The 19264-nt window shown below is 38.4% G+C and overlaps 1 protein-coding gene across 10 annotated transcripts in view; it reads right to left on the minus strand.

Annotated features, from left to right (window-relative positions):
- SEL1L2 (SEL1L2 adaptor subunit of SYVN1 ubiquitin ligase) overlaps positions 1-19264 on the minus strand; it is a 166394-nt gene that overhangs the window by 109507 nt on the left and 37623 nt on the right. For 9 of the 10 annotated variants that reach the window (XM_054468205.2, XM_063659072.1, XM_054468207.2 and 6 more), the window contains exon 2: positions 2053-2108. In XM_054468205.2, the coding sequence (XP_054324180.1) occupies positions 2053-2108 (56 nt within the window). Of the gene's footprint in view, positions 1-2052; positions 2109-7019; positions 7130-19264 lie in introns of those variants that run through there. The other variant, XM_054468210.2, reaches the window with a different exon arrangement.

Raw genomic sequence — 19264 nt, forward strand, 5'->3', positions numbered from 1 at the left:
AAATTATCTTTAAACATTTTTTTCATGTGTGTATGTGTGTTTTCAAAAAGTTTTTGTCGGGGAATGGAGGAGTAGATGACTTTTTTTTTTTTTCAAGTTGTAGAGTTATAAAGCCAGAAAGAGAGAAAAACTATGGAAGAGCAGCTCCACTTAGGTGAGTGTGTTTTTAAAATTACAATGTAAATGGTAATTATTATGGAAGATAACCAGAATTTGCCAAGCCTACATTGCGGGTAGAGATGGAGAGGGTGCTTTCAGCCAGATAGTATCCTGCTCATTGCCAAGGAGTCATGAAACACTATGGCAAGTTCAGTGAGCTGAGGATACTCTATTCTGGTTGTAGGATAGCATGCATATATGGGCACTTTGCAGTAGAGGTGTTTGCAGTCTTTGGGCTTTTCACTTCTGCCATCTGTGCTTGGGCCAATGGAATTGAATGAGATATACAATCTACAAACAGGCTACTCTGGAACATTTACCCCTAATCTTTGGCACAAAGGTAGTGTTTTGTTTTGTATTGTGTTTTGTTTTGTTTTACTTTCTAATATTCTGAAATATCTTAGAATAGTTCTTAGTTTTCTTTTGTCCCAGGCTTTACAAGTTTGGAAGGGGCCTATTCCCATCTTTACTCTGGAGGTCTCATCTTCTAATGCTGGGCATTGGGTGGATGCTTATGCGTCTGGGCAGCATCCTTGTTCTTAAGCAGTGAGAGGATTCCAAAGGGCATTTCAGGTGTTATTCAGCAGGCACTGACTTGCAAGATGCTAAGAGCCCGCAAGAGAAAGCAAGATGACCTGATGAAATGGATGTTCCTTCATTCTCCACTTGCCTGAAGGCAAACTGAGATTTAGGTGAAGCTCACATCTATTTCTGCTAATAATAATCCCACTGCTAATTATGGGATGTGGTAGTTATAGTGGTAAGAGAGGAGCTATATTCAGAGAGGTTTAGAAAAGGTTGCAATATACAAAGGGTTTTTAATTTGCATTAATATTTCTCAGTTTACTTCCTCCATTTGGATTTAAGACTTACTCATTAATTCAATAAACATTTATTGAGTGTCTTCTAAGTGCCAGGCACTGTTCTAGTGGCTGGGGATAACAGCAATGAACACCACAAACAAAACCGTTGCTCTCATGGAGTTTGTACTCTAGTGGAGGGAGAGTGGCAACAAATATAATAAAATACTGTATGTTGCATGGTGATAATTTTGAAAAGAAAAATACAGCAAGGAAGGGGGATAGAAGAAAGTGTTTGACAGGATTTGCAATTTTAGAGGAGTGATTGTAAGTTTAGAGAAGGTCCAGGAAAGGACCTTCTGAAAAGATGAAGGTGAAGGAAGGGAGCCCTATGGACATCTAGGTGCAAAGGTATTCCAAGCAGAGAGAACAGGAAAGGGGGGCACATGTCTGGGGTTTCTGAGGAACAGCATGGAGCCCAGTGTAGACGCAATGACATCAAGGAGACAGTAGTAGGAGCTGATATCAGAGAAAAAAAAACCTGAGGGCAAGACCATAGAGCCCAATAAGCAAGCCATTGTAATGCTTTGGTTTCACTCAGTGTGAGACGGAAAGTCACTTCTTTACTTCACATATTTATAGGAGTAAATCATTGCTGGGTTGAGAATAAACTGAAAATTTGAATCCCCTACTTCGAAAATGTGCAAAGACATCATAAGATTGATAACGTTTAATAAGCATCTGTGACTTTATAAGCCAGGCGGGTCTCTGCTCTTTGTGTCTTAATATTTTGCAAAAGTAATTGCAGTTTTTACCATTGACAGTAATGGCAAAAACCACAATTACTTTTGCACCAATCTAATATTTAGGACCTCAGACAGTCCACAACTTAGAAGGCTCAGGCCTGAAGACAGTCTTATCCTCTCACAGTTGACTAAGCAAATGTTTGTTGAATGAATGAAAGAATAATATTGATTGAGAATTTAAAAAAAAACAGAGACAGTAGTTAATAATTCTGAGTATCCTGAATAAAAACAGTGCCTATAGCCTAAATTTTCTATTAAAAAATGTAAAGATTTGGCAAAATATTTACCTGTGTGGTGACATTTCTTTCCTTTTGTCTTTTACTATGTTCTTCTGCTTTGATAGCTGCAATACACAAAATTTTTAAATAAAATTTAAAAGCATTTTCTTTTTAAAATTTCACTAAATACAATTTCTTGTTAAAAAACTTCTAGAAAACTTTTAGAACTCTAAGAATAATTGTTGACAATAATTTATAATTTAGAGTTCCTAATAATGTGCTAAAAATAATTCCTTCACTGATAATTTGTAAAGCTAGAACTTGACACCAGAGACAATCTATATACTTTAATCAAGCATTCTGAAATTGAGTTAATAACATGAAAGAGTTCTATAAATCATGGAGCTAATTACAATAGTAGAAAACTTTCTGAGCTAGAAATGTATTTAATTAAATGTATCTATATAAATAAGTGCCATCTATTAATAGAAGATATTAAAACATAGAAGAGGAAATATAACATTTTATATTTTTATAGACTCATCCATATGTCAGAGAGATACTAAAAATTAATTGAATGATACAAACATCTGAGAAATGTAGACTGATAATTATACCAGGCTTTGAAATTTGAGAAAATAACTTTCAATGAATTTTTAATGAACCAATTTTAATACTTTTTTTATAAAGACTATATATATATCATATAGAATACATGCAGAATCATTGGCCTATTTATTTTTGCACAGTGCTTGAAATTTCTTCACTTTCTTAGAGAAACAAGTCTGAAAACGTGAGATGACAGGATAACACATCATGATATTTCAACTTTACTACATTACTAGGATTGACAAATTTTCAATTGCTGTAAACAAATTTGATGCATTGTAAAAATGATCATATGTTTTGGGAAGTAAAAAAATGCAAATATGTGATACGTTCACATTTAACAGGCTGAAGAATTTGACCACAAACCAATATGAAATAGTCAAAATTTTGTATTTCCAAAAAGTCAAAAGCTTTTAAGAACAGGTCATAAATTTTCTAATGTTATTTCTGACATAGTATTTATTAATTAATTTGTTTATTTCTACTTTTTTTTTGGACACAGAGTCTCACTCTGTCACCCAAGCTGGATGCAGTGGCACGATATTGGCTCCCTATAACCTCTGCCTCTGTGTTTAAGCAATTCTCGTGCCTCAGCTTCCCAAGTAGCTGGGGTTACAGACATGCACCACTGCCCCCAGCTAATTTTTCTATTTTCAGTAGAGGCGATGTTTTTGCCATGTTAGCCAGGCTGGTCTTGAACTCCTGACCTCAGATGATCTACCTGCCTCAGCCTCCCAAAGTGCTGGGATTACAGGCATGAGCCACTGCGCCCAGCCCATTGTATTTATTAATTTGATGTTTTATTCTTTCACTTACTGGTGAACTTTAGTACTTGGCAGCAGCCTCACAATTCTACATCTGTTTTGTTTACTTTGTAATCTAGACCTTATAGGAACTGGTCCCAGATTGATTCATATTTAGTGCTCTGTCAAATTAGAGAAATAACCGGCAAATTCTAAATAAAAATTAGGCTGGGTGTGGCGGCTCACACCTGTAAACCCAATACTTTGGAAGGACAAGGTGGCCGGCTTCCTTGAGCCCAGGAGTTTTGACCAGCCTGGGCAACATAGTGAGACCCTGTCTCTACAAAAAGTGCAAAAATTAGCCAGCTATGGTGGCACGTGCCTGAAATCCAAGCTACTTAGGAGGCTTAGGTGGGAGGATCACTGAGCCTGGGAAATCAAGGCTGCAGTGAGCGGAAATTGTGCCACTGTACTCAAGCCTGGGTGACAGAGCAAAACCCTGTCTTAAATAAATAAATATTCAAAAACTGCCTAGTGAGCAAGGCATTACTAAGGCATACCAAATTATTTTAAAGATGATACATATCTGATACTATTATATACATTAGGATTGTTCCTTAGGTTCAAGATATGAATAAGTTTTATTAAATGTTATTATAAATAAAACTTTATCCCAAGTTTGTCGAGTGATTATATTGGGACCATGAATACTCAACATCAGAGGCAATGTAGCCTCATGGTCTACCATCTGGCTTTAAGTCAAACAGGCCTATATTCTAGTCTTGATTTTGTAACTATTTCATTAATTCTTATGATAATTAAATGAGATCATTTATATATTTAGCACAGTAATATATAGTTTTTAATAAATGTTAGGTATATAAAATAATTATTATTATATAGAACTGACTTCTTTAAAGGATTTAAGATGCCTTCAGGATATTACATGTGAGTGCAAAAGTACTTGCAGTTTTTGCATTGTTGGAATTTGCCGTTTGATATTAGAATACATTACTTAAATAAATGTGGTTATGTTACACATCATTTTAATGGGCATTTCTCACTTCATGTTTTTTGCTTATTACTTGCTGTTTATTTTATGTTTATTTTAGACTATGGAATGATGTTAGACAAAAAGCAAACTTGGGCGATTTTCTTATTTGAGTTCAAAATGGGTCGTAAAGCAGCAAAGACAACCTGCCACATCAACAACATATTTGGCCCAGGAACTGCTAACGAACGCACAGTGCAGTGGTGGTTCAAGAAGTTCTGCATAGGAGGGCGGGGCGCGGTGGCTCAGCCTGTAATCCCAGCACTTTGGGAGGCCGAGGTGGTCAGATCACGAGGTCGAGAGATCGAGACCATTCTGGCTAACACGGTGAAAGCCCATCTCTACTAAAAATACAAAAAAAAGTTAGCCGGGCGTGGTGGCGGGCGCCTGTAGTCCCAGCTACTTGGGAGCTACTCAGGAGGCAGAGCTTGCAGTGAGCTGAGATCGACCCACTGCACTCCAGCCTGGGTGACAGAGCTCCGTCTCAAAAAAAAAAAAAAGTTTTGCAAAGGAGACAAGAGCCTTGAAGATGAGGAGCATAGTGGCTGGCCATCGGAAATTGACAACGACCAATTGAGAGCAGTCATCAAAGCTGATCCTGTTAAAACTACCTGGGAAGTTGCCAAAGAACTTAACGTCGACCATTCTATGGTTGTTCGGCATTTGAAGCAAATTGGAAAGGTGAAAAAGCTTGATAAATGGGTACCTCATGAGCTGAACGAAAGTTTGAAAAATCATCATTTTAAGTGTCCTCTTCTCTTAACAACGAACCACTTCTCGATCGGATTGTGATGGGCAATGAAAAGTGGATTTTATATGACAACCAGTGATGACCAGCTCAGTGGTTGGACCAGGAAGAAGCTCCAAAGCACTTCCCAAAGCCAAACTTGCACCCAAAAATGGTCATGGTCACTGGTGGTCTGCTGCCGGTCTGATCCACTACAGCTTTCTGAATCCCAGTGAAACCATGACATCTGAGAAGTATGCTAAGCAAATCAAAGAGATACACCAAAAACTGCAATGCCTGAGCCAGCATTGGTCAACAGAAAGGGCCCAATTCTTCTCCAGGACAAGGCCTGACCGCTCGTCGTACAACCAAAGCTTCAAAAGTCAAACGAATTGGGCTTTGAAGTTTTGCCTCATCCGCCATATTCACCTGACCTGTCGCCAACTGACTACCACTTCTTCAAACATCTCGACAACTTTTTGCAGGGAAAATGCCTCCACAACCAGCAAGATTCAGAAAATGCTTTCCAAGAGTCTGCTGAATCCTGAAGCGTGGATTTTTACACTATGGGAATAAACAAACTTATTTCTCCTTGGCAAAAATGTGTTGATTGCAATGGTTCTTATTTTGATTAACAAAGATGTGTTTGAGCCTAGTTATAATTATTTAAAATTCACAGCCCAAAACCACAATTACTTTTGCACCAACCTAACACATTAGTAGTTTAAAAGGGACTATGGCAATTAAACCATAATTAGAGAATTCATGTTACTAGCACTTATTAATGCTTTGCCTATAATGTGACATCTCTCAATTATAGTATCTTTCAAAGAAAATTCTTTAGCCTAATTATATTTGTGTATTAGAAATCAGACATCGTGACTGATATTATAGTCACATAAAATGTCTAGCAGTTTTTAAACTCCATTATCACAACTAGAAAAAGTAAACTAGAAAAAGCAATGTGATTTGGTAAATTCCCATTATTATATTCCCCAAAGTACACAGAATAAAATTAGAGTTAGTATGTACAGAACGTACAGACACAGAAGTACAAAGTGTCATGTGTATTTGAGTGAGAGAAGAAAATTATAGATATTAAATGGAGTAAAGTTTATATTATACACTGGTCCAGAAAATCAAACTGTCAGTGGTCAAAGAGTAACATGAAAATTACAGGGCTAAAAGCAGTAATCAAAAGTAGGATAAGTGTAGATAAAAGAATTAGGGAAATGGAAGGAAGCATCAGCATATAACTGAAGGAATTAACTATTCAGTAGCTTAAAACATAACATGAAGATAACAGCAATTGTTCATTATTTCCAGCAGAAGATGTGCAAGCCAAAACACTTTTGAAAATTACGACAAGGGTGTTTATTTTCTAAATTTCAGGCTTTTAGATTTTTTACCTAAAGAAAAAGAAGTTTCCATTGGCTACTAGGGAAAACATTCTGTTACAAATAATATGTCCCATAATACTTTAGAGTAGCTTGTTTTGTACCACTTGAGAAACACTAGTGATTGCTAGAGATCTGCACCACTGTTTTATCACTTCCCTTACATGATGCTGAAATTCCCACAAATTCAAGAACTCCCTGTAAAAAACCACAATCTACCGGGTGCAGGAAGAAAATATTAGATCTACTTGCCTGAGGCTTTAAAAAATCTCCTTCATTATCTCTATTTTAGGGATATGTTTCATAATGCACATAATAGATCAGTAGTTCATTATCATCATGAATAAATAAATATATATAATAGCGTATACCGTCAAAAATGTCTGATGTGGAGTTAGCCTTGGAAGAGGACTAAAGTTTCATTCAGCTCTAGAATTATAGCTCTAACTGTAATTTATTATATGCTAGATTCTTTAGACACTTTATCTTCAATCTCCATAACAACCCACCGAAATAGCAAGCAGAGAATATCTGTGTTCTCACCAAGTGAGAATAAGTCACTTGTCCAAGGTCACAGGGCAGAGTGGGATTCAAATGCAGGTCTGACTCCAGAGCTCTTCTTTCTACACCATTGCCACTCCAAACCTTACCAAAGGATTCATAATAGGCTGATTTTAAGTGGCAAGTTTCTGTAATGACATCAACTCCATTTTTTAAAAAACAAAAATCTGATTTATGCAGAACATTTTATGGGACATATCAATTTACATAACATGAAACACACCATCCTATGCACACTACAGCTTTGATTTACTCCTCCCCTTCCACTGAGATAGAAGAAGTTTGAAGTGGTAGGGAAGAAGCTAGCACTACAGCCTACTGCCTCCGAAAGAATTATCCATGTGGTTTGGGGCATGGAGGGGAAGCCCATCAGATTCATAGAAGACTTACAAGGTTTTTAAAAGTGTTGTGTTGAACAAAAGCCACTAGCTTGGGTTAAAAGAAATTGAGACAGTTCAAAATGAGAAGAGGTCTCTGGGCCTCCATCTTTCTAGGAATAGGAGACAGCATGAGAAAGCTACTCAGCCACAAACATGGGCCATTTCTTATGTAAAAGGAAGGACGACTCAGAAGGCAGAGCCAAGCCCAGAGGGTATTGCCAAGAGCCAAATAGAACAATACATTAAGGAACCACTTCCAGAGGGTAGAACTGGGCCCTAATTAATAAACACTGCCTGTCCCTGGAGTAGAGGAATCTTCCAACATGCACCTGGCTAGATTTCCAAATTGCCATGGACCAGTGACTAGTATGTCTCTCCTTTTGGGACAGCAGTGTCTAATGTGGTTTTGCTGTCTCTCCAGTGTACATTGGGTATGTGAAGGCATAGGGGAATAACTTGTCTTTTTAGTTTACAGGTGCCTGAATTAAAGAACTATACCTAAGGAACTTCATCGACATCTTGACTTCATACAGACCATGAGATCATGGATTCTGAGCTTGATGATATGATAAAATGAGACCTGGGCAATTTTGGGAGGATGAGATTCATGAAAGAGACATGAATCGTTGAGGCCTAAGGGTGGACTATTGTAGATTGTTACAACAATGGCCCCCAGGGAATCACAACTCCTTGTATTCACGTCGCTTTGCAGTGTGACTTTGCCCAGTCCTCCCATCAGGAGATGGAGATTATTTTTTCCCACTCCTTATGTCTGGGCGGCCGTTTTGACTTTCTTTGACCAACTGAAATGTGGCAGACGACACTTCAACTTCCAAGGCTAGTCCTTAGGCCTCGCAGCCTCCTTTACCCTCCTGGAGCAATGCCGTGAGACCACCATGTCTTGAAGAAGCAAGGAATAATAGACCATGTGGACAGAGAGGCCCAGCCATCCCAGCTGTCTCTGCTGACCACCAGCTGCATGAAACTGCATGAGAGTGAGTCCAAATGAGATCAGTGAAAAACCACCCAGTCAACCCACAGAATTATAAGATTATAGGAGTAATAAATCATTGTTGTTTGAACTCACTAAGTTTTGGGTTGTTAATGCAGCAATGGACAACTGAAATGATTCTGTGTTTTCAGCCTATTAGGACTTCTTGGTTCAAAAATCTCAATTCTCTGAAGCTAAGGTAGACCAATAACTAATGACAAAATAAATCATACAGAATATATTCCTAGCATTGAGAAAAGGATTAGAAGAATAAAATATCGACCAGGCACAGTGGCTCATGCCTGTAATCCCAGCACTTTGGGAGGTCGAGGCAGGCAGATCACAAGGTCAGAAGTTCAAGACCCACCTGGCCAACATGGTGAAATCCCATCTCTACTAAAAAAAAATACAAAAATTAGCTGGGCATGGTGGCATGCACCTATAATCCCAGCTAGTTGGGAGGCTGAGGCGGGAGAATTGCTTGAACCCTGGAGGCGGAGTTCCAGTGAGCCAAGATCATGCCACTGCACTCCAGCCTAGGCAGCAGAGCAAGACTCCATCTCAAAAAAAAAAGAAGAGGAAGAAGAAGAATAAAATATAAAAAACCTCTCTATTATAGTTCTTTCCAGGTCTAATTTCTCATGACAGTTTCAAAATGCTTTAACTCCTGGCTTCACCATTTATTTCTCTAGTGTAGACTCACCTCCTTTTCGTCCCTGGTGTTGTCTAACTCCATCCAGTTCACTCACCTTACTTAACTTCCAAGGACTATTGTTCTGTTCATCAACCCTTGCTAGCCAATATCTTGACTTTCTCATTCTCTCTTATATTCTTTCTCATTTCCTTGAAATATTTGGCAGTTTCCCCAATCTAAACAAACAATCTGGAGCAGCAAAAAAAAAAAAAAAAAAAAAATCAGAATAACAATAGGCCAGGTGCGGTGGCTCATGCCTGTAATCCCAGCACTTTGGGAGGCCGAGGTGGGCAGATCACCTGAGGTCAGGAGTTCAAGACCAGCCTGGCCAACATGGTGAAACCCGTCTCTACTAAAAATACAAAAATTAGGCAGGCGTGGTGGTGTATGCCTGTAGTCCCAGCTATTCGGGGGGCTGAGGCAGGAGAATTGCTTGGACCCGGGAGGCAGAGGCTGCAGTGAGCTGAGATTGAACCACTGTACTCCAGCCTGGGAAACAGAGTGAGACTCCATATCAAAAATAAAAAATAAAAATAAAAATGAGAATAACAATTAAAAAGCAGAAAAACCATTTTCCCCTACCTTCACCCCTGTTACCAGAGGCCTGACCCTAATATTTGCACAGCCTAGGGTAGGAATACAAATGGGAGTCCACATTCTATATGCCTAAATATATATATTTATTTCCTTGAGATGGACTCTTGCTCTGTCACCCAGGCTGGAGTGCAAAGGCGCCATCTCAGCTCACTACAACCTCTGCCTCCTGGGCTCAAGCGATTCTCCTGCCTCAGCCTCCCAAGTAGTTGGGATTACAGGCACGTGCCACCACTCCCAGCTAATTTTTTTTTGTATTTTTAGTAGAGATGGGGTTTCACCATGTTGGCCAGGTTGGTCTTGAACTCCTGACCTCATGATCCACCCGCCTCGGCCTCCCAAAGTATTGGGGTTACAAGCATGAGCCACCGCACCCGGCCTGTATGTCTAAATATTTAAATGTCATCAATCAAGCTAACAGTTAAAGAAAATATGTTCTATCCCCCTATTTTGTCAAATATATCTTTATTAAAAACCTGGGAGGCCAAGTTTGAATTTGGAGTCTTTGCAATCCTTGCTTTTGTGTAAGAAATTGACAGCATAGGAAGAGCCAGCCCAAGGACCCCACCCCACCCCACCCCCAAATGCAACCTGCCCTTTTTCATTGAGCACATTGTAAATGTGTGGTGTGCTCTGCTATCTGCTATCTCTTCTATTTTTTTTTTTTTTTTTGAGACAGAGTTTCGCTCTTGTTGCCCAGGCTGGAGTGCAATGGCGCAATCTCAGCTCACCGCAACCTCTGCCTCCTGGGTTCAAGCGATTCTCCTGCCTCAGCCTCCCGAGTAGCTGGGATTACAGGCATGCACCACCACCCCCGGCTAATTTTGTATTTTTAGTAGAGACGGGTTTCTCCATGTTGGCCAGGCTGGTCTCAAGCTCCCGAGACCTCAAGTGATCCATGCGCCTCGGCTTTCCAAAGTGCTGGTGGCCATCTCTGCTTCTTAATAGCCTTTTTTTTCCTACTTTACATTCTTGAAATCTAGCTTTTAACCTTTTCACATAGATAACTTCTTTCTCAAAGGCCAGTAATGACTTCTTTTTCTTGTCTCATTCAATGACATCTTCCCCCAGACATATTTGCTTAGCTTTACAGTCTTTCTTTTTAGACGCTGTTGTATACCAGCTTCTGTGACCTTATACTATCTCCGATATCCTTCTTCCTTCTAAACCCCTATTTGAGAGTTTCCCTTTTGTTTTGAGTCCCCTAATGATTTTGTATTTCTCAATGCTCAGTCCTCACCTCTTCTCTCTGGCATGATGTGAGGGTTGAGCTGGGCCAGTGGGGAATTTGGAGTGGACAGCTATAGGTGCAGGAGGTCAGGAAGTAGGAAGGGATAATGTGCTGATTCCCACATAGGCTGCCACTTAAGAAGTAAAGCCCTGGGAATCACACTGTGATGAATGGAAAGCAGAAAAACACAGGTAACAGGAGAATCCAGAGAAGACACTCATTCAGGCTGACAGAGGTGAGACAAATAGTAATGAGGCATGATTCTAAAACCTGGGATGATTCTAAAACCTGGGACTAAGTTACGAGAGCAGGTCAGGCTGGGAATAAATGACTAGAAGTGTGCAGACAGTAAGTACCAGAAATGGGGAGAAAACTGGTGATACATAGAAGAAGAGAGATGATTTGCACTACAAGGGCCCAGAGAAAATTCTCCCAATGGGATTTTTGTTGGGTGAGTACTTAGTTTTCTGAGGAAAGCACAGCATAAATCAGACCCAGTTATTTCATGCCTGCGTTCATACAATAGCCTCCTAATATATTTAATTATAATTGTTCTCATTTTAATCTAATTTCCTTCTACCCTTAGAATAATTTTCCTTAAGTACTGTTTCCATCTCCTTAAAAACCTACAAGTCTTTGGCCGGGCACAGTGGCTCACACCTGTAATCCCAGCACTTTGGGAAGCAGAGGCGGGCAGATCACAAGGTCAAGAGATCAAGACCATCCTGGCCAACATGGTGAAACCCCGTCTCTACTAAAAACACAAAAATTAGCTGGGTGTGGTGGCAAGCGCCTGTAGTCCCAGCTACTCGGGAGGCTGAGGCAGGAGAATCGCTTGAACCTGGGAGGCGGAGGTTGCAGTGAGCCGAGGTTGCACCACCACTGCACTCCAGCTTGGGTGACAAGAGCGAGATTTTGTCTCAAAAAAAAAAAAAAAAAAAAAAAATCAATGATCACAGACCACCGTAAGAGATATAATAATAAAGAAAACTTTTGGAATATTATGAGAATTACCACATGTGACAGAGACATGAAATGTGTATATGCTGTTGGGAAAATGGTGCTGATAGACTTGCTCAACACAGGGTTGCCACAAACCTTCAAATTATAAAAAATGCAGCATCTGTGAAGTGCTATAAAGTGAAGGGCAAGAAAACAAGGTATGCATGTAAGACTCTAGGTTCTTTATTAGTTTAATTTGTGAGATGCTTATTTTTGGACATCACCAATTGATGTTTGTTTTCTTCTTTCTTCTTCTTCCTTCTTCTTCCCTCTTCTTCTTCTTCTTCCTCTTCTTTCTTCTTGTTTCTAATTTCTTCTTTCTTATTTTTTGAGATGGAATTTCGCTCTGTCGCCCAGGCTGGAGTGCAATGGCACAATCTCAGCTCACTGCAACCTCTGCCTCCTAGGTTCAAGCGATTCTCCTGCCTCAGCCTCTCGAGTAGCAGGGATTACAGGCGCCCGTTACCACACCCAGCTAATTTTTCTATTTTTAGTAGAGACGAGGTTTCACTGTGTTGGCCAGGCTGGTTACAAACTCCTGACCTCAGGCAATCCGCCCACCCCGGCCTCCCAAAGTGCTGGGATTACAGGTGTGAGCCACTGCGCCCGGCCACCAAATGATGTTTAGAAATAGTCATTTCATATTTTCTTATTTAACCATGTGAAGAAGTTGGATAAATTATTAAGTTATTTAACCTCCCTGAGCCTCAGTTTTCTATAAAATGGGAACAGAAATACTGTTCCTACCTTTTGGAGTACGTGTGAAGACAGAATAGAATCAAAGTTTAAATTGTTTGGTGTTTTATTAAATACGTGGCACTTTAATAACAAATGTAAGTTCCCCTCTCTTTCTCTGTTACCAGAGACCTGTCTTTTCTGTCTTTTTTTTTTTTTTTTTTTTGAGATGGAATCTTGCTCTGTCACCCAGGCTGGAGTGCAGTGGCACAATCTCAGCTCACTGCAATCTCTGCCTCCCGGGTTCAAGCGATTCTTCTACCTCAGCCTCCTGAGTAGCTGGAACTATAGGCACGAGCTATCACGCCCAACTAATTTTTGTATCTTTAGTAGAGATAGGGTTTCATCATATTGACCAGGCTGGTCTTGAACTCCTGACCTCGTGATCCACCCGCTTCGGCCTCCCAAAGTGCTGGGATTACAGGAGCGAGCCACTGTGCCCAGACAAAACCTATCTTTTTAAAGGAAGTAGCATTAGCATCTGTGAGAAAAGCATTTCCCTTACTGAAGTAAAGTGAAGAAGCTACACTTTGTAAGCCCTGGAAGAAGCAGCTCCTGCTGAACTTTACTTTCTCTCTGGCTTTTTCTCGCTCTGATCACTGCTCTTACCCCCTTTTCCTTGAAACCTCTTTTCTTGGTTCCCCTTACCGCATGTAAAACTGACTGGCATTTTCAAAACAGATTTAGTAATTCAAGAAAGAAGAAAAAATATATAAAAGGCACAGACACAGTCTTAGATACACTGACAGATCTCTGGTTATAATATCTCAACTGCCTTCTGCCTGGTCCCAGCTCATTCCTTTTCCTGGTAGAATTTCACAAGAACCTTTCCCTACTCGCTAGTGGGAGTGCCATCTTACTTTCAACCATATGGAGGCAATTTTCCTTAACCTTCCTGGTTCTGTCTGGCATTAAGGGTAAGAATACAAATTCTAACTGCCACTCACCTAAGCTCTTCCCATTCTGAAGGACACAGCTTTTCTCTTATCCAGAGCCCTGACATGAAGAGGGTGACGGGTATTATTGCCCCCAACCTCTATGCTCTGACAACACCTTGGTTCCCTAGAGAGCCATCTCAGTCATATAATAATTGTAACATCCGTACAGCAAGAATTGCATGCATAGAAGGGAGCTATTCCATTCTTCTCTTAACAGAAATGATTTACAATCATTATTTCTACATCATTAGACCAGATCTGGATATTTCAAGGTCTCTGAATACAGATACATTTTGATGTATTTTTATATATTTGGTAATAGGCTAATGGCTTAGTTATACAAATTAAAATATAGTAGATGTTCTGAAAGTCTATAATTTAGTGTCAGTGTCTTGAAAAGATATTTCATAGTCTTTTATTCTCTCTTCCTCATCATTTCCTTCTTCAAGTGCAAAGATAGCAAAATTTCCATAAAAACTAAAGTTACTGGGGACTAGGCTTTTATTTATTCTTTTCTGGAATAGTTCTGTTACTTATTTTAATTTTTATGAAGTTTAACTGAGTAGAGAAGGCCAAATAACTCAGCTTTGCTGAGAATATTCCTTCCAGAAGCCTAATTACCTCCTGTAGATACAAGTAAAGAGCTTAACAGCAACCTTGAAGGATAGTTGAATAATTTATGCAATGTGCCTGGCACAGTGCCTAGCACATAGCAAGTGCCTAATAAATGTTATTCTTATGATTAATTATTGATTAGGTGAGAAATAATTTTGGAGAAATGCAAATTATAAGTGAGAGTATGCGGTGGAACATATTACCTGATGACAATATTAACTGATGGTTTTTCTTGGTTCTTTTTTGTACCTGTGGCCTTTTCCCAATTTAGTCAGTGAGTTGCTCATTGCTTCAGAAAAAAATAGTGATGTGGTAGAAAGAAAGGAATTTTCCTGGCTGTTGGAGGAAAAGAAAGGACTTACAATCTGGACAATAGAATAAATGTAGAATAACTGGGATATAACATCAAAGTAACTGCAAGGCTTTCTGTGCTCTCCTTCCAAAATGAGAAAACATTCCCTGGACTAGGAGTAGGGAGAGAGCTAGAGAGGTGGTAAAGAGAAATTAACACTACAATAGCTTGACATTAAACGTATTAGCTTGATATTAAACAGAAATTACATTCCAATGTTGAAAAAATTGTTGTATTTCTTGCTTGCTCAAATGTATGAACTAAAATGTATAATGGATATATTAACTTAGTTAATTCTATTCATACAAAGTATGAAGGCTTTGTTAATGGTGATTGTAAGATGTGATTATGTCCTCTAGAAATAGGGCACTAAAGCTTTTAAGCTTAGAGATACACAGTGACTTTAGTTGAAAGGCTGAAATTTTGCAATAGATAGAAAGTTTCCACTTAGGGTTGTGATGAAGAGTGGGAATACTCAAACTACTTGTTTTGTTGTCAGTAGTTGAAGTGGCTGAAATATTATTAAATAGGCAGCAAGGTGGCCTGAATATATTCCTGTCATTTCTAAGTCCGAATGTCCCCACAAACTAAATCATTCTTTCTCATGTGCCCCCTCCCAAGTCACCTTCCTCTCTCCAATATTCTTCCCCTGTCAAGGGGATCATCACTTTCTCAAGCTCCAAATCTTCCATCATGTTTTACTCATTACATGCCAACATCCCCATGAACAGGTAAAACATTGTTGTGTTTTGTTTTTCTTTGAATTGTACAGTTGTGGGTGGGAAGTGGGAAGAGTTATTCCCAGAAATAAATGAGATCATGGATGTGAAAGTGCTTGACATTTGCTAGGCACTCAGTAAAGTTTCTTTTAATTTCTTCTGTCTGACAATTTAAGCCTTTCAATAATCCAATCTTATTTTTCTTAACCAATTTATTTCCCACTACACCTTGCTCTTATTGAAGTGGTAGTATCCTCCTACCCCATATGTACATTCTACTCATTCTCACACCCATGTATTTTACTTATTTGTGCACTTCTAATTTGGAATGCTTTCCTGTTCTTTTCTGAATATCCAATTGTTATTCATCCTTCCAGGACATGTCTTTCCTGTTTCAACATTAGAGCCAGATGCCTACCATAGTTCCTGTCCTATAACAGATTCTTAATACATATCTGTTAAGTAACTAAATAAATTTGCCTTCCTACCTGTAGGTCTCACTGGATACTACTGCCTTCAATGACCCATCCATTCTTGGTACATCTTCAGGAAGTGGTACTCCCTTGTCACTTATGTTAGCACCCACTCATATACTGAATTTTATTCTATTGATTGTAAGATCTCTGAAGAAAGTGCTCCAACCTCTTTTTTTTTTTTAAAGTTTGCCCCTAGCACCCTGCACAGTTTCTTAATTAAAAATGTTGTTTGATTAAATACTTTTATTATAACACAGCATGTCATTCTGCTGCTGGATCTAAAATTTAACCAAACTGCCTTTTAAGTTACAATAGAAAACTTAGAGTCAAAGAATCGCAAGTTTGGAATTGTCTTCTGACACCATGAAATAAAATCCAGAATCTCAAGGTTGGAAGACAGTTGTCTCTGCAACAGTGTTGACATTTAATTACTAAATATGGATAGACATTTATGATGTTTTTAATTATTTTGCCATGACAAACAATACTGTAAGGGATAACCTTGAACATGTTTCCTATAAAACATGTATAAGGGTTTGCTAGGGTGGACAAGAAGAAGTAAATTTGCTCATTTGAGAGGTAGTGTGCTCATTTTAAATATTAATAGATAATGTCAAATTGGCGTTCCAAAAAGCTACCATTCTACTTCCACACTTAGTATATGTATGTTATATATAATACTGCCATGGCCGGATGCAGTGGCTCACGCCTCTAATCCTAGCACTTTGGGAGGCTGAGGTGGGCAGATCACCTGAGGTCAGGAGTTGGAGACCAGCCTGGCCAACATGGTGAAACACTGTCTGTACTAAAAATACAAAGTTAGCCAAGCGTGGTGGCAGGTGCCTGTAATCCCAGCTACTCCGGGAGGCTGAGACAAGAGAACTACTTGAACCTGGTGGGTGGAGTTTGCAGTAGGCCAAAATCGTGCCATTGCACTCCAGCCTGGGTAACAAAAGTAAAACTCCGTCTCAAAAAAGAAAATACTGTCACACATATTAATTAATGGAAATTAATATTCCTATATATATTACTATATATATTATATATACTATATCTATTACTATATAGGAATATTAATTTTTTCTCACCATAACTGGCACTTTTCAATTTTTGTCAATGTATTGTGATAATACTGGTGTCTCACTGTTAATTTTCATTTGCATGATTACTGGTACAGTTAACCATCTTTTCACATTTGGGAGCATTTATATTTCCTCTCTAAGGAACTGACTGTTAGGTCATTTGCCCATTTTTCTATCAGGCTCTTTTTTTAAAAAAATCTTTAGGAATTCCTTATATGTTCTAGATGTTATTTGATATGGTGTGTATGTTGTAAATATATTCTTCAGTCTGTTTTCAGCCTTTTAACTGTTTATTGTATCCTTTTCACCATAGAGGTCTTAAATCCTGAAGCAGTGAAAATTATCCATTCCTTCCTCACTTGTAACTTTTTGTTTGTGTTTTGTTCAAGAAAGTTTTCTTACCAAGCATTTGAATCTATATTTTCATGTATTTCCTTAAACTATTTTTATAGTTTTGTTTTTACAATGTGCTTTTGTTTTGTTTTGTGTTTTTTTGAGATGGGGTCTCACTCTGTCATCCAGGCTGAAGTGCAGTGGCACAGTCTCAGCTCACTGCAACTTTCACCTCCTAGGCTCAAGTGATCCTCCCACCTCAGCCTCCTGAGTAGCTGGGACCACAGGCATGCGCCACCATAGTTAGCTAATTTTTTTTTTTTTTTTTTGTATTTTTAGTAGAGATGAGGTTTCACCATGTTGCCCAGGCTGGTCTCGAACTCCTGAGCGCAGGTGATCCACCCACCTCGGCCTCCCAAAGTGTTGGAATTACAGGCATGAGCCACCGTGCCTGGCTACAATTTATATTTTTAATCTATCTGGATCATTTTTGTGATTCGTATGAAGTGGGATCTACTATTTTTTCCTAAATAAATGGACAATTTATCACTAGCAATCATTATAATTCATCTCTTTCCTATTACATTAGTACCTGAAAGAAGGTTTTAAAATGTAATAGGAAAGAGATGAACACTACCTCTCAAATGAGCAAATTTACTTCTTCTTGTCCACCCTAGCAAACCCTTATACATGTTTTATAGGAAACATGTTCAAGGTTATCCCTTACAGTATTGTTTGTCATGGCAAAATAATTAAAAACATCATAAATGTCTATCCATATTTAGTAATTAAATGTCAACACTGTTGCAGAGACAACTGTCTTCCAACCTTGAGATTCTGGATTTTATTTCATGGTATGTCAGAAGACAATTCCAAACTTGCGATTCTTTGACTCTGTTTTCCATTGTAACTTAAAAGGCAGTTTGGTTAAATTTTAGATCCAGCAGCAGAATGACATGCTGTGTTATAATAAAAGTATTTAATCAAACAACATTTTAAATTAAGAAACTGTGCAGGGTGCTAGGGGCAAACTTTAAAAAAAAAAAAAGAGGTTGGAGCACTTTCTTCAGAGATCTTACAATCAATAGAATAAAATTCAGTATATGAGTGGGTGCTAACATACAGTGGGTTCATACACTGGTCCATTTTTTAACTCTCTGTTCTGTTTTCCTGATCTCCTCCTCTATTCTTCTGGCAATACTCTAATTACTGTATATTTATAATTGCATATTTTACTATCTGGTTGAGCAGGAACTTCTCTGTGTGTGTGAGGACACACACAAACACACTCCCTCTATGTTCCTCTTTGTGAAACTTATCTTGGGAATTCCAGCATAATTTCTTTTCTAGATAAATTTTAGAATAAGCTTGTCAGATTCATTTAGAAATCTGTTGATATTTTGACTGGAATTGTTAATTTACAATTGATTGGAAATGTTAATTTACAAAAACTTGGCATATTTGCAACACAGATTCATTCAGATGTACGCTTTAATTTATTCAGGTTTCTTTGTTTAATGTTCTCCAGATACATTTTAATTTTTATTCCTTGGGTATTTTACTCCACCTTCATTAAATTTATTCCTAGCTATTTTATAACATCTGTCGCTACTGTGAAAAGGATTTTAAAAAATAAATCTTTGTGATTGTTGTATTTCTAAAAAATAAAATGAGCCTTTATTTAGATTTATCATAAGTCTTAAAGGTTACTTGGCTTACCACTGACTTCCAGTCTTCTCTTGGATTCATTTTTCATTTTGCTGGAGCATGTCTTCTAGCTATTATTTCAGCTAGGGTTTGTGGGTGATAAATTTTCTGAATCCATTCATGTATGAAAATGTCTCATGTTTGAAAATGTCCTTACACTTGTCTGATTGTCAGATTATAGAGTTCTAAGTTCAAAATCACTTTCACCTCAGTATTTTAGAAAATATTTCTCTAGTGTCTTCTTATACTCAGTGTGGCTAAAGAATCTGAAGTCAAGAGTGTGCTTTTTGTTTGTAAATAACATGTTTTTCTCTTTAGAAACTTTCAGGATTTTCTCATTATCC

This window comes from Pongo pygmaeus, chromosome 21 (assembly GCF_028885625.2).
Source record: "Pongo pygmaeus isolate AG05252 chromosome 21, NHGRI_mPonPyg2-v2.0_pri, whole genome shotgun sequence".
In the NCBI taxonomy this organism is placed as follows: Eukaryota; Metazoa; Chordata; class Mammalia; order Primates; family Hominidae; genus Pongo; species Pongo pygmaeus.